Source organism: Salmo salar, chromosome 04 (assembly GCF_965601325.2).
Source record: "Salmo salar chromosome 04, fSalSal1, whole genome shotgun sequence".
In the NCBI taxonomy this organism is placed as follows: Eukaryota; Metazoa; Chordata; class Actinopteri; order Salmoniformes; family Salmonidae; genus Salmo; species Salmo salar.
This window is the reverse complement of record NC_138294.1, coordinates 34,110,891-34,132,035: the sequence shown is the minus strand read 5'-3', so window position 1 is coordinate 34,132,035 and position 21,145 is coordinate 34,110,891. Positions and strand designations below refer to the sequence as shown.

Genomic DNA, 21,145 nt, shown 5'->3' with positions numbered 1-21,145 from the left:
TTGGCGACGAATATGAAGCGAAGGCCAGCCAATGAGAGCATACAAGTCGCAGTGGTGGGTAGAATATGTACTGTACTGTATCAGTTACTGTACCTGGATACTGTACTGTATCTAGGTACAGTAACTGTAACCCAGTGACTTATTTACTTGCTCATCGTAAGCAGCCCGGTGAAATAAGCAGTGGAGTGGGAATAGGTTGAATGATAAAATGTATGTAAAAATTATACTGTATTATGTCAAGGCTTTCAATGATTTCAACCATCGAAAGATTTAAATGTTTGACCATTGAATTTGGCTACTTGACTTCCTTTAACCTACGTTACTCATAATGTGAATACAATTTAAAACATGTTTAAATGTTGAAAACATAACTCGAATATTGTTCACAACCAATGTAGCCTCACTAAATATATCAAGAAATGTCAACCGACAAAACAAGATGCTAATCCTCAGATTTGACTAACTAACTAACAAATGCACAAACTGTGAACATATGTTTGAATTCAAAATCAAATTTCTCAGGCAAAAGAAAGTGTGCAGGAGGGGACATATGCCATTTCAAATCCACTTTATTGCATTGCAGACAGACATACAGCAAGTACATTAAAGGGAAACTCAAGCAAAATATGGAAATCAGCTATTTCAGTACTTAGTGTCAGTTAATGTTCTGGTCATTTCAGCAACCACAGCTTGCTCTTGTTGAGTTGAAGGTTCTGATTCATGTCCTTTCTCAGCGACCAGCTGGAGCTGGAGCTGGAGCTGGGGCTGGGGCCGGTGCTGCAGGGGCAGGTGCTGCAGGGGCCGGGGCTGCAGGGGCTGGGAAAAGACCAAGTCTTTGCAGAAGCAGAAAGTAGTTGTACTGCTGGAGAAAGTTTGGAAAGCCACGGCCAGGGCCACGGCCACGCTAGAAGAAGGAGGGAAAAAGAAGGATAATCAAAACTAATGTAGTCACTGGAGTCTCAATTGTGTACACCATACACAATAACTGTACATAGTTTATTTTAGCAGTAAATCATTTTTATTAAATAACTGTATAGAGCATGGGCCATGTAGATGCTGATACTATATGTATATATGTAATATACTCATGTTTTATTTTTCATATTTTGTTTACAAATGTTTAAATTTTTCTTCCACTTTGACAATACAGAGTATTTTCTGTAGATCGTTTTAATCCCACCTTGTAACTCTACAAAATGTAGAAAAAGTTGAGGGGTTTGAATATCTTCTGAAGGCATTGTATAATATGGAAGCTTCAGTTTGAATGCGGCCCACACCCTTCTGGCACAAACTTTGCCTTTCCTGTCTTTCTCTCAACATCTCTGTCCCCAAATAAAGCAAAAATACTCCTTCAAAAAAGATGTATAATTTATACTACTCACCTCTTCACTTGAAGAGCGCTTCTCAATGATATGCTGATGGCCATGGTCATGCTCAGCCTTCAAAAGCAAACAATAAGGCAATGAATTAATATACATATGGATGTAATATACTAACTTTAAGATTTTTCGAAGTCTAACATGACATTTGCACCAGCATTTCATGTGCATACTATATGCATGGCTTACCAGAACAATAGAGAGAAGCATCACAAATCCAAGTAGAACAGCAATCTTCATGCTGAAAGTCTTCATCTAAATAGAGTACAGTATAAACATAAATGTCATCACTTTATTAATCCATCTATTCCCAACAAGTTACAGATTATATTATATGTATAATCTACTACACAGTTAATGAGTGTATAAGAATGACTTCACTCTGAACAAAGTGATAGAATTATTAGTATAACCATACCTTAACGTATCTCAGGGTTAAAAGCCTTCTCAGTGCCTCTGTAAGCGCTAGCACACTCATCAATACACAGACAATATATAGTGTTTCTCAGCCTATCACTAAACCCTAATGAAGCCTACATGTGTTGCAATGAAGGATGTTGTATGATGTCTGGGTGTTCCATGTAACATTAGGCATTGCAAAACAGGGAAACAAATTAGCCTCTTGCCACTGCTATTAATCAAATGTGCTAACTGAAAATGTCAGTATAGGCCTACTCTATCATTGTTTCCCATCTGCTGTTAATTCCAGAACAATATTTATTCCACATCTACATTTATGGCAATAACATTCTCTGTGTGTAACCCTCCGTGAGTTTCCATTTTACCTCTGACTGGGTAGGGACAGTGGGTCACTGACCAGCAAATAAGGGTCTCCCTCACAAAGTGGTCCAATTGTTTAATGCAACTGTCAGAAGTATGCAAACAAGTTTGATAAATTGTTAGAACAATTAAGCAGGATAATTGTATACTATTAAGTATTGATACTGACTCGGAGATATGGAAATATATAAAGAGTGCTTGACTTCATACTGAAGTTAAAGAGTTGAGGTTCACAAACGTTTAATGTTGCAACCCATTTTCAAAGTTTCTTTCAAGTTTTTAGCCACCAATAAAAAAACATGCACTTTGTGGATACCCATTCAAATAAGTGAATTCGGCTATTTAAACCACACTAGTCGCAGACAGGTGTATACAATTGAGCACACAGCCATGCAATCTACAAAGACAAACATTGGCAGTAGATTGGCCTGTACTGAAGAGCTCAGTGACTTTCAACGTGGCACCAACGTAAGGTGCTACCTTTTCAACGAGTCAGTTAGTCAAATGTATGCCCTGCTAGAGCTGCCACGGGCAACTGTAAGTGCTGTTTTTGTGAAGTGGAAACATCTAGGAGCAACACCGGCTCAGCCCCAAAGTGGTAGGCCAGAGAAGCTCACAGAATGGGACGGCCGAGTGCTGAAGCGCGTAGCGTGTAAGAATCGTCTCTCCTCGGGTGCAACACTCACAAACTAATTCCAAACTGCCTCTGGAAGCAATGTCAGCACAATAACTGTTAGTCAGGAGCTAAATTAAATGGGTTTCCGTGGACAAGCAGCCGCACACAAGCCTAAGATCACCTTGCGCAATGCCAAGTGTCTCCTTGAGTGGTGTAAAGCTCAATGCTATTGGACTCTGGAGAAGAGGAAACGCGTTCTCTACAGTGATGAATCACGCTTCATCATCTGGCAGTCCAACGGATTAATATGGTTTTGGCAGATGCCAGAAGAACACTACCTGCCCCAATGCATAGTGCCAACTTTAAAGTTTGGTGGTTGAGGAATAATGGTCTTTGCGGTTTTTCACGCCAACTGCGAGCCAGGCCTAATCGCCCAATGTCAGTGCCCAACCTCAATAATGATCTTGTGACTGAATGGAAGCCAGTCCCCGCAGCAATGTTCCAACATCTAGAGGAAAGCTGGAGGATATTATAGCGGCAAAGGGGGGACCAATCCATATTAATGCCCATGATATTGGAATGAGATGTTCGATGAGCAGGTGTCCTTTTGGCCATGGAGTGTATTTGGTTATCTGCAACCCAAGAAGAACTGGTAGTGGGTCTTGACCCCTTTTTGGAAACAACAAATTCTCTGGAACTGATTATGAATTCAGAAGTTTTGTTGATTTCATACTTGTTTACAATTTTTTTAGGACTTGTAGAGCCTTCCACCTTATGTCAGTGAGGTTTCACACTTGTTTTGAAAGGATCTCAAATAGTTTGTCAAAACAAACAGAACACAACTGACAAAGACATACACAATGACGGATCTTAACTTATTTCATTTATTAATATGGAATAATCAGCTCTGAACAGCAGCTAATGCGAACATATTTGATGTAAACACGTTTTTTCTCCTTTCTCTATCGACGCCCGTCTCATTTTCCACCTGCTGCTGGGGCTGGGGCTGGAGCTGCAGCAGGAGTTGCGGCAGGAGCAGAGGCGAGGCTGGCCAATAGGAAGGGCAGGAGGGCCATCAGGGCAGAGTTACCTTGAGAAGGCTGAGCATAAGGGAAGTAGGATGGGTACTGAGGCTGCTGATAGGGGTAAAACCCTCCCAAACCACGCCCATAACCCCTGAACTTCTTTGGAGAGAGAGAGAGAGAGAGAGAGAGAGAGAGAGAGAGAGAGAGAGAGAGAGAGAGAGAGAAGATGGATAAATTGTTCTGAACTCAAACAAACTAGTAATCATATTCAAATAGTAGACCATACTATAGTACTCTAATAGACAGAATACCTATTGTATACCAGTAGATAGTACTAAATATTACTGCACCTCATCACTTGCTGAGCGCTCCTCTCGATCATGTTTCTCAGACACCTGCACACACAAACAAAATCCCAGGATGAATGATATTATGGTATAAAGTAATCAACACTCAAAGTGTGAACTTAAGTCCATCATATTGTAATAATTCAGATATTGTCATATTCCAATGCTACGCAATCTGTGGAAACGGCAATCTCTTGGTGTATTGATGTGTAAATTGAAGGCTTGATGTTGCATTTCAAGAATTCTTACAGGAATGGAGGAACAAAGTCCAATCAGGCACATCACTAGGACTAGTAGCTTCATGGTCACCATGGAATTCTTCAAATGAAAAAGACGTACAGTGAATTCAAAGCTAGATACGCATGCCTCAATTCCACTACAGTATTCTTTGAAACTCTTACCTGTTCAAGTGAAGATGTAAAATACTTAAAAAGTATTCAACTTGAGACTAATGCTGTATTGTAACTTAACAGCAAAAATAGGCTTTTTATAGACCATTTAATTCCACTGTCAACCAATGAGCTTTCAGTCCCATGATCAACGGTGTGTCCTGGACACGTAAAATGTGATGAAATTAGGCATTTAATGGGTAACTCTACAGATCTGTATATATCCACAGTGCCCACAAAGAACAATGTCTCATCAGTATTAGGAAACTTTTGCTAAGTTGAGAGATTTTGAATCTGTCGATGATGTATACCCTTGTTTTTTGGGCATTGTGGAGGCTAAATGAACACATTTAATTGAAATGTACAATTTATATTTCTCAACTTATACAACATTGCTCAAGTACCAGACATTATTTTGATTTATCCTATCGTGCAATATAATGTACAACACTTTTTTTAATTTCTCAAATCACACAATGTAATGTACCACACTTTGTATAGATTTCTCACAATTTCCATAAACTTAATGAGCATTCATCAGAGGACTGGATAGACATACAATTGAGCTTGAAATATAAATGTGTTTATTAAACAGAAATGCATAAAGGAATCACACTTCATAGTCAATGTCTGGGAGTTCCATGAAATACCTGATAGACAGAAACGTGAATTAATGAATTTATAGGATATACATTGTACTTATGATGTTTGGGGAATCCAGTGTTCAGAAAAGTGCCCAATTGTCATACTTGAGTAAAAGTAAAGATACTTTAATAGAAAATGACTCAATTTTAAGTGAAAATCCCTCAGTAAAATACTGCATGAGTAAAAGTCTAAAAGTATTTGGCTTTAAATATACTTAAGTATCAAAATAATTGTAATTGCTCAAATATATTTAAGTATCAAAAGGAAAAGTATATAAATCATTTCAAATTCCTTATAAAATATCAACGGCATCCAGCTAATCGCTGAAATCATTTTGGAATGTGTGATAGAAATGGATTTTCCTTATTCTGAAAACACATGCAGTACCAATGTTTTGCAAACAAACACCCACTTCACTCCCCACCTTTGAACGTTGCCAAATCGTCGTGGAAAGTACTTGATCATAGAATTAGTCACCAGCTTAAACAGTCACTGAGTGACTGACTTAAACTGAGCCACCAGCTTAAACAGTATAATATGCAACACATTCCCACCTTGCCACGACAAATGTCCAACTTTATTTACATATTGAATGTAAGTGTTGCCCCCAGGCAAAAAATATTTATTTCAGATCCTTTTTATAAGTTCAGACATTTTTAAAGGTATCCGTTTTTGTAGAGAAGTAAACTAATATTCATTATAAAATATATATTTCCCATCTTTAGTACACTCATCCGAGCTACTGTCAAACTGCCACAGAATGCCATTGCAATCACAGGGCTCTTTCTGTTGACAAACTGACATTGCAGAACTCAAGGTCAATTAACCCAATAAGCCCTGTCTAAGCTGGGAGAGGGTGTGGGGCGGGAGGGTGCATGTTTCGTCACAATATTGTTTTGAACGTTCGTTTTGGACTGATGCCCAACTGAGCATTCTACCAAATGTATCGACTATGAGCGCTGATGAAGATTTCATCAAACGTGCATTACAGTGATATGGAAATACAATGCCATTCAAAAGGAGGCAAATATTTAGTAGGACATTTTTTCCCCCATTATTTTAATGTCACCAGTTTGACTTTAAATTCGGTATAATGTTAGCTAGCTAGCTAAGATTGAGGGGAGGCCACCGGATTTTAGCTAGCTAAAGTTAGCATAACTAGCTACTTTTGTTGAACTTTACTAGCTAATGACAACTTTGCCATCTGTCTAAAGTAAATTTGACTACATGATAATGCTGTCAAAGTTGTTTCCTAAGAAATATTCGACTACTTTAGCAATGTCATCAAATTTCCCGGTAACTAATTTAAATTTAGACTTAACATTAGTTTGCCTATGTCCAGGATGATGTTATGGGTGTAAGATGGCACAGTGCTGCCATCTGTTGGTAAATGTTAATTACTGCAACTTCAGTGTGTTTACCGGTGTGCTTGAGATACCCGGATGTATTGTAATGTACTGAACAAGACTGTTTACTTGCATCAATGCCTCTGTCTCGTCATTTAACATTCAAACAGATGACTGGGTTTATCAGCGCTTTAGGGCACCACTATGGCGCTGCTGATAGAGGGCGTCTTGAGAACGTTCATAACAGTGGCATGATGTGACCGAGTGACGGAGGTGCTACCTATGAATACTGGAACGTTTTAAGACGGATAATTTTGCTATTTGATATTGAATTTTAAGGCCCCTTGAAGTATCAAAAAACAATTGTAAAAAATTATTTGATTGAAAAATTATGTATATGGTCTTACTGCTATTAGCCCCTAAAAACTCAATGAATAACAGATTTACTACATGGAACAACAGATAGTCCCCCCATAAAAATCTAAAGGAAATTTGTTCTGAAGAGTCTATCCTATAACTGAGAGACATAAGAAGGATCAGAAAACATTTTTTTTACATGTATTTAAACCCTTATTTTTGTCACTAAACAGTCTCCATATACAGTGGCTAGAAAAAGTATGTGAACCCTTTGGAAATACCTGGACTTCTGCATAAATTGGTCATAAAATATGATCTGATCTTCATCTAGGTCACAACAATAGACAAACACAGTCTGTTAAACTAATAACACACAAACAATTATATGTTTTCATGTCTTTATTGAACACATCGTGTAAACATTCACAGTGCAGGGTGGGAAAAGTATGTGAACCCTTGGATTTAATAACTGGTTGGCCCTCATTTGGCAGCATTAACCTCAACCAAACGTTTTCTGTAGATGCGGATCAGACCTGCACAACGGTCAGGAGGAATTTTGGACCATTCCTCTTTACAAAACTGGTGTGAATTGCTCTGTTGAGGTCATGCCACAGCATCTCAATCGGGTTGAGGTCAGGACTCTGACTGGGCCATTCCAGAAGGCGTATTTTCTTCTTCTGTTGAAGTCATTCTGTTGTCGATTTACTTCTGTGTTTTGGGTCGTTGTCCTGTTGCATCACCCGACTTCTGTTGAGCTTCAATTGGCAGACAGATAGCCTGACATTGTCCTGCAAATTGTCTTGATAAACTTGGGAATTCATTTTTCTATCGGTAATAGCAAGCTGTCCAGGCCCTGAGGCAGCAAAACAGCCCCAAACCATGATGCTCCCTCCAACATACTTTACAGTTGGGAAGAAGGTTTGATGTTGGTGTGCTGTGCCATTTTTTCTCCACACATGGTGTTGTGTGTTCCTTCCAAACAACTCAACTGTAGTTTCATCTGTCCACAGAATATTTTGCCAGTAGCGCTGTGGAACATCCAGGTGCATTTTTTCAAACTCCAGATGTCCAGCAATGTTTTTTTGGACAACAGTGGCTTCTTCCATGGTGTCCTCCCGTGAACACCATTCTTCTTAATTGTTGTATGTACCGTAGACTCGTCAACAGAGATGTTAGCATGTTCCAGAGCTTTCTGTTTCTTCTTGTGAATAGCAAACTCAAATTTTGTGAGTGTTTTTATAGGGCAGGGCAGCTCTAACCAACATCTCCAATCTCGTCTCATTGATTGGATTCCAGGTTAACTGACTCCTGACTCCAATTTGCTTTTGGAGATGTCATTAGCCTAGGGGTTCACATACTTTTTCCAACCTACACTATGAATGTTTAAATGATGACACCTTTTCAGTGCATTTGGAAAGTATTCAGACCCCTTGACTTTTTCCACAATTTGTTACGTTACAGCCTTATTCTAAAATGTACTAAATAAAACATTTTCTTCATCACTCTACACACAACACCCCATAACGACCAAGTGAATAAAGGTTTTTAGAAAAAAATAATGTAAAAACAAAAATACCTTATTTACATAAGTATTCAGACCCTTTCCATGAGACCATGAGACTTATCTAAGGTGCATCCTGTTTCCATTGAACATCCTTTAGATGTTTCAACAACTTGATTGGAGTCCACCTGTAGTAAATTCAAATGATTGGACATGATTTGGAAAGGCACACAGCTGTCTATATAAGGTCCCACAGTTGACAGTGCATGTTAGAGCAAAAAACAAGCCTTGAGGTCAAAGGAATTGTCTTTAGAGCACAGGGTCCCCAAGAACACAGTGGACTCCATCATTCTTAAATGTAAAAAGTTTGGAACCACCAAGACACTTCCAAGAGCTGTCCGCCCAGCCAAACTGAGCAATCCGGGGAGAAGGGCCTTGGTCAGGGAGGTGACCAAGAACCTGATGGTCAGATTGACAGAGTTTTTTTTGTGGTGATGGGAAACCCTTCCAGAAGGACAACCATCTCTGCAGCCCTCCACCAATTAGGCCTTTATGGTAGAGTGACCTGACGGAAGCCACTCCTCAGTAAAAGGCACATGACAGCCGCTTGGAGTTTGCCAAAAGGCTCCTAAAGGACTCTCAGACCATGAGCAACAAGATTCTCTAGTCTGATGAAACCAAGATTGAACTCTTTGGCTTAAATGTCAAGCATCATGTCTAGAGGAAACCTGGCACCATCCCTTCGGTGAAGCATGGTGGTGGCAGCATCATGCTGTGGCAGGGATTGGGAGACTAGTCAGGATCGAGGGAAAGATGAACGGAGCAAAGTACAGAGAGATCCTTGATGAAAACCTGCTCCAGAGCGCTCGGGACCTCAGACTGGGGCGAAGGTTCACCTTCCAATGAACATAAGCACACAGCCAAGACAACGCAGGAGTGGCTTCGGGACAAGTCTCTGAATGTCCTTGAGTGGCCCAGCCAGAGCCCAGACTTGAACCCGATCAAACATCTCTGGAGAGACCTGAAAATAGCTGTTTAGCAACGCTCCCCATCAAACATGACAGAGCTTGAGAGGATCTGCATTAAAGAATAGAAGAAACAAGCTTGTAGTGTCATATCCAAGAAGACTCGAGGCTGTAATCTCTGCCAAAGGTGCTTGAACAAAGTACTTAGTAAAGGGTCTGAACACTTCTGTAAATGTGATATTTCAGTTTTTTATTTTTAATACATTTGCAAAAAATTCTAAAAACCTGTTTTTGCTTTGTCATTGTGGGGTATTGTGTGTAGATTGATGAGGGAAAACAACTATGTAATCAATTTTCGAATAAGGCTGTAATGTAACAAAATATGGAATAAGTCAAGGGGTCTGAATACTTCTCGAATGCACCGTATACAGTACTTCCATAGATTTTTGCAACTGGTACCGAGTGACATTCAGACAAGTCTTGTGAGGCCTGTGGGTGTCCTACTGCAAATCAACCAACATGTACGTGCTCGTCAGTGTCTCACCGCAAAGGAGTCTGTTCGGACGCTACAGACAGAAGTTGGAGGGTCGGCTGTACCGACTTCAGACGAGTCCCAAGACGCTTGTGGGGGTCATAGAGCAAAACGGAGAACACCATCGTGTTTGTTGGAGTCTCACCTTTCCGTAGAGGCGTAGGAACGTTTGTAGGACCTTTGTTACGGAGAGTTTTTCTAGCTGATATCTCTAGCTTAAACTGACCGACTATTATGGGGATTTTTTTATTATGCTAATTCGATGTCCATGTGGGCGCTGACATCTACTCTACGGGGTACACCCATTATCAAAGCCTGAGTGATAATTGCCCTTTTGCACACATCACACATAGGCTGTGTTTTCTCAAACTGTGTAGAGATTGCACAACACGTAATGTCGAATATAAGTGTCCATAGGAAGAAGCTTAGAGCTCAAAGATTCTGACCAGGTGAAGAGACTGGCAAGCCTAAATTCGCATGTGGTTTGTCTCATGGCAACCTCTAAATAAATATGTCAATTAGCAATGAAAACAATTATTATCTACTTATCAGATTTAATTATCAATATTAGCTCTTTGTTGATCTTGCAGAGACTGAGAGGAATAATACTATGTCTGGATTGTCATACAAATTGTTACCAAATATCAGTCTCAATATTATTACTCGGGCATAACCCCCTAGAGTTGATTGATGCACCGGCGCATCAATCTAAGTTACATAACAAGAAAATCCTCATCGCAATCCTTCAGTTTAATATAGAGATAACTGCATTGGATTTTTGCATTGGATGCTTCTCAATCCACCACATCCGCCAGTGTCGCACTTCCACATCTGCAGTGAAAGGTGTCAGAGGTAGAGCGGTGTATGTCAGACAATGAGACATCCCGGAAATTAGTCTTCTCACAAAAACGTGTGTAATGTCCGAACATTTGCTGTTCTCCGTTTTTTTCTACGTCTCTCACAATTGTCAGTAGAGTCGTCTGAAGTTCTGTTTGGTACCGTCCGTTTAGGTGACAATGTTATGGGACCCCACTGTGAAAAGGGATGATTTTGCAATATGACCCCGACAAGTGGCACGGGACTTGTCTGAAGGTAATCGTTACAGGTTTCAAAAAACTAATGGAAGCATGAAGGTAATTTTATGCCTAACCCCAAAAAAGGGGTTAAATATGTGTACTATGTGTACATATATTTATAAACGGTATATTCCCTGAGTATATTTCCTCCTAGATTTAGGACAGACACTTCAATACTATTACATACTATTGCAATACTCAATATTATTATACATTTTTTGAAAGTCCTTTTTGCATTTATGAATGTGTTATTCAATGCATTTCTATGGGCTTTAGTGGTAAAGGCCAAAATCAGTCATTTACATATTTTTTTGATACCTAAAGTGGTCCTCTAATTCAAAATCAAATAGCTAAATTATCAATAGTATGACCATCTTAAAACAATTCCATATCTCAGCTTAGCACCCCATCCTCCCCCAACGTCTTTTATTATTTTACATTTTTTGTTATTAGGATCTCCATTAACCGACGCCAATGGCGACAGCTCTTCTTACTGGGGTCCGACACATAACGAAAAAATACATTACAAAGATAGAAACAAAGAAAGATCTAAAGAAATACTATGCTTAATCTATTATAATGGACTCTGAATGAATAAATAATCAATTGATGACACATGGTCATTCTCTGTAAAAATGTCTTCACAATCACACACGCACGCATGCACACACACGCACACAGACAAACACACACACACACACACACACACACACACACACACTGGAAATGCACACACACTCCAGGTGAGGTATTACCTTTAACCACATGGTGTCACTAATGGCTTGAATTTGAAGTAGCTTCCATAACTATTCATTACCACTGTAGTGTCTTGATTCATTTCTTTTTCATTAAATCTGTTTTTGTGTTCCTCTGTGTTTTCTTTGTCGATATGATGGTAACTTTGAGAGTAAATCTCTCGAAAGTAGAACAATCTTACCCTCAGTATAGCCAAGCACCTTGCCTTGTCCTTTTATGATTTTATTTGTATTTGTATTTTTATTTATTTCACCTTTATTTCACCAAGTAGGCCAGTTGAGAATAAGTTCTCATTTACAACTATGACGTGGCCATGATAAAGCAAAGCAGTGCAACACAAACAACACAGAGTTACACATGGAATAAACAAACATACAGTCAATAACACAATAGAAAAGTCTATATACAGTGTGTGCAAATGAGGTAAGATGAGGGAGGTAAGGCAATACATAGGCCACAGTGGTAAAATAATTACAATTTAGCAATTAAACACTGGAGTAATAGATATGCAGAAGAGGGATGTGCAAGTAGAGATACGGTGGTGCAAAGAAGCAAAAAAATATATATAACAGTATGGGGATGAGGAAGTTGGATGGGCTATTTACAGATGGACTATGTACAGGTGCAGTGATCTGTGAGCTACTCTGACAGCTGGTGTTTAAAGTTAGAGAGGGAGATATGAGTCTCCAGCTTCAGTGATTTTTGCAATTTGTTTCAGTCATTGGCAGCAGAGAACTGGAAGGTAAGGCGGCCAAAGAAGGAATTGGCTTTGGGAGTGACAAGTGAAATACACATGATGGAGCGCGTGCTACAGGTGGGTGCTGCTATGGTGACCAGTGAGCTGAGATAAGGCAGGGCTTTACCTAGCAGAGACTTATAGATGACTTGGAGCCAGTGGGTTTGGCGACGAATATGAAGCGAAGGCCAGCCAATGAGAGCATACAAGTCGCAGTGGTGGGTAGAATATGTACTGTACTGTATCAGTTACTGTACCTGGATACTGTACTGTATCTAGGTACAGTAACTGTAACCCAGTGACTTATTTACTTGCTCATCGTAAGCAGCCCGGTGAAATAAGCAGTGGAGTGGGAATAGGTTGAATGATAAAATGTATGTAAAAATTATACTGTATTATGTCAAGGCTTTCAATGATTTCAACCATCGAAAGATTTAAATGTTTGACCATTGAATTTGGCTACTTGACTTCCTTTAACCTACGTTACTCATAATGTGAATACAATTTAAAACATGTTTAAATGTTGAAAACATAACTCGAATATTGTTCACAACCAATGTAGCCTCACTAAATATATCAAGAAATGTCAACCGACAAAACAAGATGCTAATCCTCAGATTTGACTAACTAACTAACAAATGCACAAACTGTGAACATATGTTTGAATTCAAAATCAAATTTCTCAGGCAAAAGAAAGTGTGCAGGAGGGGACATATGCCATTTCAAATCCACTTTATTGCATTGCAGACAGACATACAGCAAGTACATTAAAGGGAAACTCAAGCAAAATATGGAAATCAGCTATTACAGTACTTAGTGTCAGTTAATGTTCTGGTCACTTCAGCAACCATAGCTTGCTCTTGTTGAGTTGAAGGTTCTGATTCATGTCCTTTCTCAGCGACCAGCTGGAGCTGGAGCTGGGGCTGGAGCTGGGGCTGGGGCCGGTGCTGCAGGGGCAGGTGCTGCAGGGGCCGGGGCTGCAGGGGCTGGGAAAAGACCAAGTCTTTGCAGAAGCAGAAAGTAGTTGTACTGCTGGAGAAAGTTTGGAAAGCCACGGCCAGGGCCACGGCCACGCTAGAAGAAGGAGGGAAAAAGAAGGATAATCAAAACTAATGTAGTCACTGGAGTCTCAATTGTGTACACAATACCTGTACATAGTTTATTTTAGCAGTAAATCAGTTTTATTAAATAACTGTATAGAGCAAGGGCCATGTAGATGCTGATACTATATGTATATATGTAATATACTCATGTTTTATTTTTCATATTTTGTTTACAAATGTTTAAATTTTTCTTCCACTTTGACAATACAGAGTATTTTCTGTAGATCTTTTTAATCCCACCTTGTAACTCTACAAAATGTAGAAAAAGTTGAGGGGTTTGAATATCTTCTGAAGGCATTGTATAATATGGAAGCTTCAGTTTGAATGCGGCCCACACCCTTCTGGCACAAACTTTGCCTTTCCTGTCTTTCTCTCAACATCTCTGTCCCCAAATAAAGCAAAAATACTCCTTCAAAAAAGATGTATAATTTATACTACTCACCTCTTCACTTGAAGAGCGCTTCTCAATGATATGCTGATGGCCATGGTCATGCTCAGCCTTCAAAAGCAAACAATAAGGCAATGAATTAATATACATATGGATGTAATATACTAACTTTAACATTTTTCGAAGTCTAACATGACATTTGCACCAGCATTTCATGTGCATACTATATGCATGGCTTACCAGAGCAATAGAGAGAAGCATCACAAATCCAAGTAGAACAGCAATCTTCATGCTGAAAGTCTTCATCTAAATAGAGTACAGTATAAACATAAACGTCATCACTTTATTAATCCATCTATTCCCAACAAGTTACAGATTATATTATATGTATAATCTACTACACAGTTAATGAGTGTATAAGAATGACTTCACTCTGAACAAAGTGATAGAATTATTAGTATAACCATACCTTAACGTATCTCAGGGTTAAAAGCCTTCTCAGTGCCTCTGTAAGCGCTAGCACACTCATCAATACACAGACAATATATAGTGTTTCTCAGCCTATCACTAAGCCCTAATGAAGCCTACATGTGTTGCAAGGAAGGATGTTGTATGATGTCTGGGTGTTCGTGGTGCACCCTATCAACAGCAGGTGCATTTCAAGAGCGGCAAATTTGAAACCAAATAAATGTCAAAATTCAAATTTTTCAAACATACACTCTTTGAAAGATAAACATCTCCTTAATCTAACCACGTTGTCCGATTTCAAAAAGGCTTTACAGCGAAAGCAAAACATTAGATAATGTCAGCAGAGTACCAAGCCAGAAATAATCAGACACCCATTTTTCAAGCTAGCATATAATGTCACATAAACCCAGAAGACAGCTAAATGCAGCACTAACCTTTTACAAACTTCATCAGATGACACACCTAGGACATCATGTTACACACAGCATGCATTCTTTTGTTCAATAAAGGTCATATTTATATATAAAAACAGCATTTTACATCGGCGTCTGAGTTGACTATCTATTTTCCCCTCAAATGCGTCCCGGGAAACAGCGCATAATTCCATTTATTACTATTCGAAAACAATTTTTGAAATTTATATTGTCAATCTAACATTTATAGATGAATATCTCTTGAGAACACCTGTCATACCAGATTTTAAATTAACTTTACTGGGTAATCACACTTTGCGATAAAAGGAGATGCGATACTCAGAAAATGAGCCTGGAATACTAGCGCCGCGCCAGCATGTCACATCTCATCTTGTATAATATTGTCAATAATCGCCTACCTTTAGTTGTCTTCATCAGAAAGCACTTCCAGGAATCCCAGGTCCACAACAGATGTATTTTCGGTCGAAAAAGTCCATAATTCATGTTCCATTAGCCTGCTGTTGGTAGCGTGTCCTAGGGCTATCTCCAAATCTTCCGACGTGCGCGGGACAGAAGTTTAGGAAAATGTACTTTTCCCCTCCTCTAGGTTCGTTCAAACAAGTCAAACGTTGTAAAACATTAATCTTCAGGGCCTGTAACACCAAGAGAGCCAATAAGATTCGACGGGGACGATTGCAGAGTGTTTTGAAACATTTCCAAAGGTGGGGGTAGACAGGGCCGCCGACGTCATAATGGTGATGGCCCATCCCCTGTGACCAATTTCCAACGCGTCTCATTCACTGAGTTTCGACTGTATAAGGCTCAATCCACTGTGAAAAGACTGGGGACATCTAGTGGAAGCAATAGGAAGTGCTCAGTGAACCATTGCTCACGGTGTGATTAATAGGCAAAGTGATGAAGTCGAGTCCACAATTCAGAATTACACTTCCTGTTTCAATCGGTCTCGGGGTTTTGACTGCCATATGAGTTATTTTATACTCACAGACACCATTCAAACAGTTTTAGAAACTTTAGGGTGTTTTCTATCCATATATAATAAGTATATGCATGTCCTAGCTTCTGAGTTTGATTAGTAGGCCGTTGAAAATGGGAACAAATTTTTTTCAAAACGCGCTGTGGCGCCCCCTATCCTAGGCTATCCCCAAGAGGTTAATCAAATGTGCTAACTGAAAATGTCAGTATAGGCCTACTCTATCATTGTTTCCCATCTGCTGTTAATTCCAGAACAATATTTATTCCACATCTACATTTATGGCAATAACATTCTCTGTGTGTAACCCTCCGTGAGTTTCCATTTTACCTCTGACTGGGTAGGGACAGTGGGTCACTGACCAGCAAATAAGGGTCTCCCTTACAAAGTGGTCCAATTGTTTAATGCAACTGTCAGAAGTATGCAAACAAGTTTGATAAATTGTTAGAACAATTAAGCAGGATAATTGTATACTATTAAGTATTGATACTGACTCGGATATATGGAAATATATAAAGAGTGCTTGACTTCATACTGAAGTTAAAGAGTTGAGGTTCACAAATGTTTAATGTTGCAACCCATTTTCAAAGTTTCTTTCAAGTTTTTAGCCACCAATAAAAAACATGCACTTTGTGGACACCCATTCAAATAAATGAACTCGGCTATTTAAGCCACACTAGTTGCAGACAGGTGTATACAATTGAGCACACAGCCATGCAATCTACAAAGACAAACATTGGCAGTAGATTGGCCTGTACTGAAGAGCTCAGTGACTTTCAACGTGGCACCAACGTAAGGTGCTACCTTTTCAACGAGTCAGTTAGTCAAATGTATGCCCTGCTAGAGCTGCCACGGGCAACTGTAAGTGCTGTTTTTGTGAAGTGGAAACATCTAGGAGCAACACCGGCTCAGCCCCAAAGTGGTAGGCCAGGGAAGCTCACAGAATGGGACGGCCGAGTGCTGAAGCGCGTAGCGTGTAAGAATCGTCTCTCCTCGGTTGCAACACTCACAAACTAACTCCAAACTGCCTCTGGAAGCAATGTCAGCACAATAACTGTTAGTCAGGAGCTAAATTAAATGGGTTTCCGTGGACAAACAGCCGCACACAAGCCTAAGATCACCTTGCGCAATGCCAAGTGTCGGCTTGAGTGGTGTAAAGCTCAATGCTATTGGACTCTGGAGAAGAGGAAACGCGTTCTCTACAGTGATGAATCACGCTTCATCATCTGGCAGTCCAATGGATTAATATGGATTTGGTAGATGCCAGAAGAACGCTACCTGCCCCAATGCATAGTGCCAACTTTAAAGTTTGGTGGTTGAGGAATAATGGTCTTTGCGGTTTTTCACGCCAACTGCGAGCCAGGCCTAATCGCCCAATGTCAGTGCCCAACCTCAATAATGATCTTGTGACTGAATGGAAGCCAGTCCCCGCAGCAATGTTCCAACATCTAGAGGAAAGCTGGAGGATATTATAGCGTCAAAGGGGGTACCAATCCATATTAATGCCCATGATATTGGAATGAGATGTTCGATGAGCAGGTGTCCTTTTGGCCATGGAGTGTATTTGGTTATCTGCAACCCAAGAAGAACTGGTGGTGGGTCTTGACCCCTTTTTGAAAACAACAAATTCTCTGGAACTGATTATGAATTCAGAAGTTTTGTTGATTTCATACTTGTTTACAATTTTTTTAGGACTTGTAGAGCCTTCCACCTTATATCAGAGAGGTTTCACACTGGTTTTGAAAGGATCTCAAATAGTTTGTCAAAACAAACAGAACACAGCTGACAAAGACATACACAATGACGGATCTTAACTTATTTCATTTATTAATATGGAATAATCAGCTCTGAACAGCAGCTAATGTCAACATATTTGATGTAAACAAGTTTTTTCTCCTTTCTCTATCGACGCCCGTCTCATTTTCCACCTGCTGCTGGGGCTGGAGCTGCAGCAGGAGTTGCGGCAGGAGCAGAGGCGAGGCTGGCCAATAGGAAGGGCAGGAGGGCCATCAGGGCAGAGTTACCTTGAGAAGGCTGAGCATAAGGGAAGTAGGATGGGTACTGAGGCTGCTGATGGGGGTAAAACCCTCCCAAACCACACCCATAACCCCTGAATTTCTGTGGAGAGAGAGAGAGAGAGAGAGAGAGAGAGAGAGAGAGAGAGAGAGAGAGAGATGGATAAATTGTTCTGAACTCAAACAAACTAGTAATCATATTCAAATAGTAGACCATACTATAGTACTCTAATAGACAGAATACCTAATATATACCAATAGATAGTACTAAATATTACTGCACCTCATCGCTAGCTGAGCGCTCCTCTCGATCATGTTTCTCAGACACCTGCACACGCAAACAAAATCCCCAGGATGAATGATATTACAGTATAAAGTAATCAACACTCAAAGTGTGAACTTAAGTCCATCATATTGTAATAATTCAGATATTGTCATAATCCAATGCAATGCAATCTGTGGAAACTGCAATCTCTTGGTGTATTGATGTGTAAAGTGTTGATGTTGTATTTCAAGAATTCTTACAGGAATGGAGGAACAAAGTCCATGGTCGCCATGGAATTCTTGAAATGAAAATGATGTACAATGAATTGAAAGCTTGACACGCATGCCTAAATTCCACTACAGCATTCTTTGAAATTCTTAACTGTTCATGTGAAGATGTATAATGCCTGAAATGTTGGTACTAAACTGTTAACACTAATGGCGTATTTTAACTTAACTGCAAAAATATGCTTTTTATAGACCATTTCATTCCACAAATGTGCCTTCAGTGCATCAATGAGCTTTAGTCCCATGATCAAATGTGTGCTCTGTGTCCTGGAGATGTAAAATGTGATGAAATTAGGCATTTGGTGGGTAATCCTACAAATCTGTATATCCACAGTGCCCACAAAGAACAATGTCTCATCAGTGTTAGGAAACTTTAGCTAAATTGAGAGGTTTTGAAACTGTTGATGATTCATCTACCTGTTTTGGGGGATTGCGGAGGCTAAATGAAAATATTTAATTGTAATGTTTAACTTTAATTTCTCAACTTATACAATATAGCTCAAGTTCCAGACTTAATTTTGATTTCTCCTGTCATGCAATATAACACTTTTTTTTTAAATTATTATTAAATAACGCAATGTAATGTACCACACATTGTATAGATTTCTCACAATTTCCATAATCTTAATGAGCATTCATCAGAGGACTGGAGAGACATACAATTGAGCTTGAAATATAAATGTGTTTATTAAACAGAGATGCATAAAGGAATCACATTTCATAGTCAATGTCTGGGAGTTCCATAAAATACCTGATAGACAGAAAAGTGAATTAATGAATTTAAAGGATATACATTGTACTTATGATGTTTGGGGAATCCAGTGTTGGGAGAAGCACCCAATTGTCATACTTGAGTAAAAGTAAAGATACCTTAATAGAAATGAAAGTTACCCACTTAAATACAACTTGAGTAAAAGTCTAAAAGTATTTGGTTTTAAATATACTTAAGTATCAAAAGTATATGTAATTGCTAAAATATACTTAAGTATCAAATGTAAAAGTAAAAGTATAAGTCATTACAAAAACCTTATATTAAACAAGTCAGACGGCACCATTTTCTTGTTCACTTTATTTACGGATAGCCAGGGGTACACTCCAACACTCAGACATCTTAATAATCTAAGCATTTGTGTTTTGTGAGTCTGCCAGATCAGAGGCAGTAGGGATGATCAGGGATGTTCTCTTGATAAGCGTATGAATTTGTCCATTTTCCTGTCCTGCTTAGCATTCAAAAAGTAATTTTTGGAGGTCAAGGAAAATGTATGGGGTAAAAAGTACATTATTTTCTTCAGGAATTTTGTGAAGTAAAAGTAAAAGTTGTCAGAAATATATATAGTAAAGTAAAGTACAGATAACCTCAAAAACTATTTAAGTAGTACTTTAAAATATTTTTACTTAAGTATTTTGCGCCACTGGGGGAATCTAATATTGAGATATTAAATGAATGATGGCTGGGTTACTGTAACATCACTTCACCTGTTTAACGTCCAGCTGGTGCAGGGGCTGGGGCAGGAGTAGGGGATGGGGCTGGAGCAGGGGCTGGGGCAGGGGCTGGTGCAGGGGCTGGGGCAGGGGCAGGGGCAGGAGCTGGGGCAGGAGCAGGGGCAGGGGCTGGGGCAGGAGCAGGGGCAGGAGCAGGGGAAGGTGCAGGAGCTGGGGCAGGGGCTGGTGCTGGGGCAGAGGCAGCAAACAGTTTAAGTAGCAGTTGAAGTAGCTGATTTGAATTCAACTTTGGCAGGGAGGGCAGGAAGGAACCACCAGCCTAAATAGGAAAAGAAAACAGCTGTTTTTTTTCTCATTCAGTGTCATTTTGATATACACACCACACATGGAATCATATCTCATACACATTGATCTTCACTACAATATGTTGAATAAATTCTGCTCATAATCTGTGGAGCTATGGAACGTACCTCCTTGGAGTTTGAGTTAGAGTTGGAGTCAGAGCTGGAACGTGCAACTCTCAAGTGATCCACTTCAGCCTGAAAAATTATCATTTTAATATTAAATATGCATATGTATTTATATATATACTAAAATATATATATATCAAATATTATGTGAAGAAGAAAATTATATAATTTGGGGCAAATATATTGTATGTTGATTTTTGTTAAACTCACAGGAAGAGCCAATGACAGGCCCAGGAGGCAGCCCAGAAAGATTACAGTCTTCATCATCATCTTTGTGGTCAGTTCTAAAAACATAAAAAGCAACAAAAGCAGCTTAGATTACCTTTTTTTGTTCTGAATGTTGAAGTAGAATGTTAACACTAGAGCGTAAGTATATTTATCACTATTCAAAAGCCCTGCTTTACAACCAATTTCCTTACCTTTGAGTCAGTCAATTTCAGCAGTTGATCAGGTGTAATGATGCAAAGACAATGAGCTATACCCAGTCGGTGGGTTCTTTTAAATAGAGTTAAGAGCATTGATGTCACAAGCCCTACTACTAAGTGGTATTATTGTGAAAATAATCATGATGTTTACTATTCTGACATCTTTAATCTCTCTGTTGAAGGATAGGTGTGGGTAATACTAAGGGATTAACATTAGAACTGAACAGATGTCACACATAAAATGTATGATACACAGTACCAGTCAAATGTTTGGACACACCTACTCATTCGAGGGTTTTTCTTTATTTTTTATATTTTCTACACTGTAGAATAATAGTGAAGACATCAAAACTATGAAATAACACATGTAGAATCATGTAGTAACCATAATAGTGTTTAACAAATCAAAATGTATTTTACATTTGAG

At 39.2% G+C, this 21,145-nt stretch overlaps 2 protein-coding genes and 1 long non-coding RNA gene across 3 annotated transcripts; all 3 read right to left on the bottom strand.

The window, feature by feature from the left end:
- Positions 1–3,645: 3,645 nt before the first annotated feature.
- Positions 3,646–4,605, bottom strand: LOC145878549 (uncharacterized). The gene is made up of 4 exons (XR_014391990.1): positions 4,549–4,605; positions 4,397–4,465; positions 4,151–4,195; positions 3,646–3,959 (listed from the first exon to the last, which is right to left on the bottom strand). It is a non-coding gene; the product is annotated as an uncharacterized LOC145878549 (long non-coding RNA).
- Positions 4,606–13,165: 8,560 nt separating this feature from the next.
- LOC145878548 (uncharacterized) lies at positions 13,166–14,493 on the bottom strand. The gene is made up of 4 exons (XM_082973896.1): positions 14,411–14,493; positions 14,182–14,247; positions 13,996–14,052; positions 13,166–13,524 (listed from the first exon to the last, which is right to left on the bottom strand). The coding sequence occupies exons 1-4, from the start codon at positions 14,468–14,470 to the stop codon at positions 13,345–13,347; spliced, it is 363 nt and encodes a 120-aa protein (XP_082830022.1). The 5' UTR covers positions 14,471–14,493; the 3' UTR covers positions 13,166–13,344.
- Positions 14,494–19,434: 4,941 nt separating this feature from the next.
- On the bottom strand, positions 19,435–20,801 carry LOC106602792 (uncharacterized). Its single transcript, XM_045717635.2, has 4 exons — positions 20,713–20,801; positions 20,504–20,577; positions 20,294–20,362; positions 19,435–20,142 (listed from the first exon to the last, which is right to left on the bottom strand). Exons 2-4 carry the CDS (start codon positions 20,561–20,563, stop codon positions 19,861–19,863), a joined length of 411 nt encoding a protein of 136 aa, XP_045573591.1. The 5' UTR covers positions 20,564–20,577; positions 20,713–20,801; the 3' UTR covers positions 19,435–19,860.
- Positions 20,802–21,145: the final 344 nt, after the last annotated feature.

Coding starts and splice junctions, on each gene's coding strand:
- LOC145878548 (XM_082973896.1), bottom strand. CDS start 14,470: ATGAGTGTGCTAGCGCTTACAGAGGCACTGAGAAGGCTTTTAACCCTG. Junction 14,248..14,410: donor TAACCCTGAGATACGTTAAG/GTATGGTTATAC, acceptor TACTCTATTTAG/ATGAAGACTTTCAGCATGAA. Junction 14,053..14,181: donor TGCTTCTCTCTATTGCTCTG/GTAAGCCATGCA, acceptor TTGCTTTTGAAG/GCTGAGCATGACCATGGCCA.
- LOC106602792 (XM_045717635.2), bottom strand. CDS start 20,563: ATGATGATGAAGACTGTAATCTTTCTGGGCTGCCTCCTGGGCCTGTCA. Junction 20,363..20,503: donor GCCTGTCATTGGCTCTTCCT/GTGAGTTTAACA, acceptor ATAATTTTTCAG/GCTGAAGTGGATCACTTGAG. Junction 20,143..20,293: donor CTAACTCAAACTCCAAGGAG/GTACGTTCCATA, acceptor TTTCCTATTTAG/GCTGGTGGTTCCTTCCTGCC.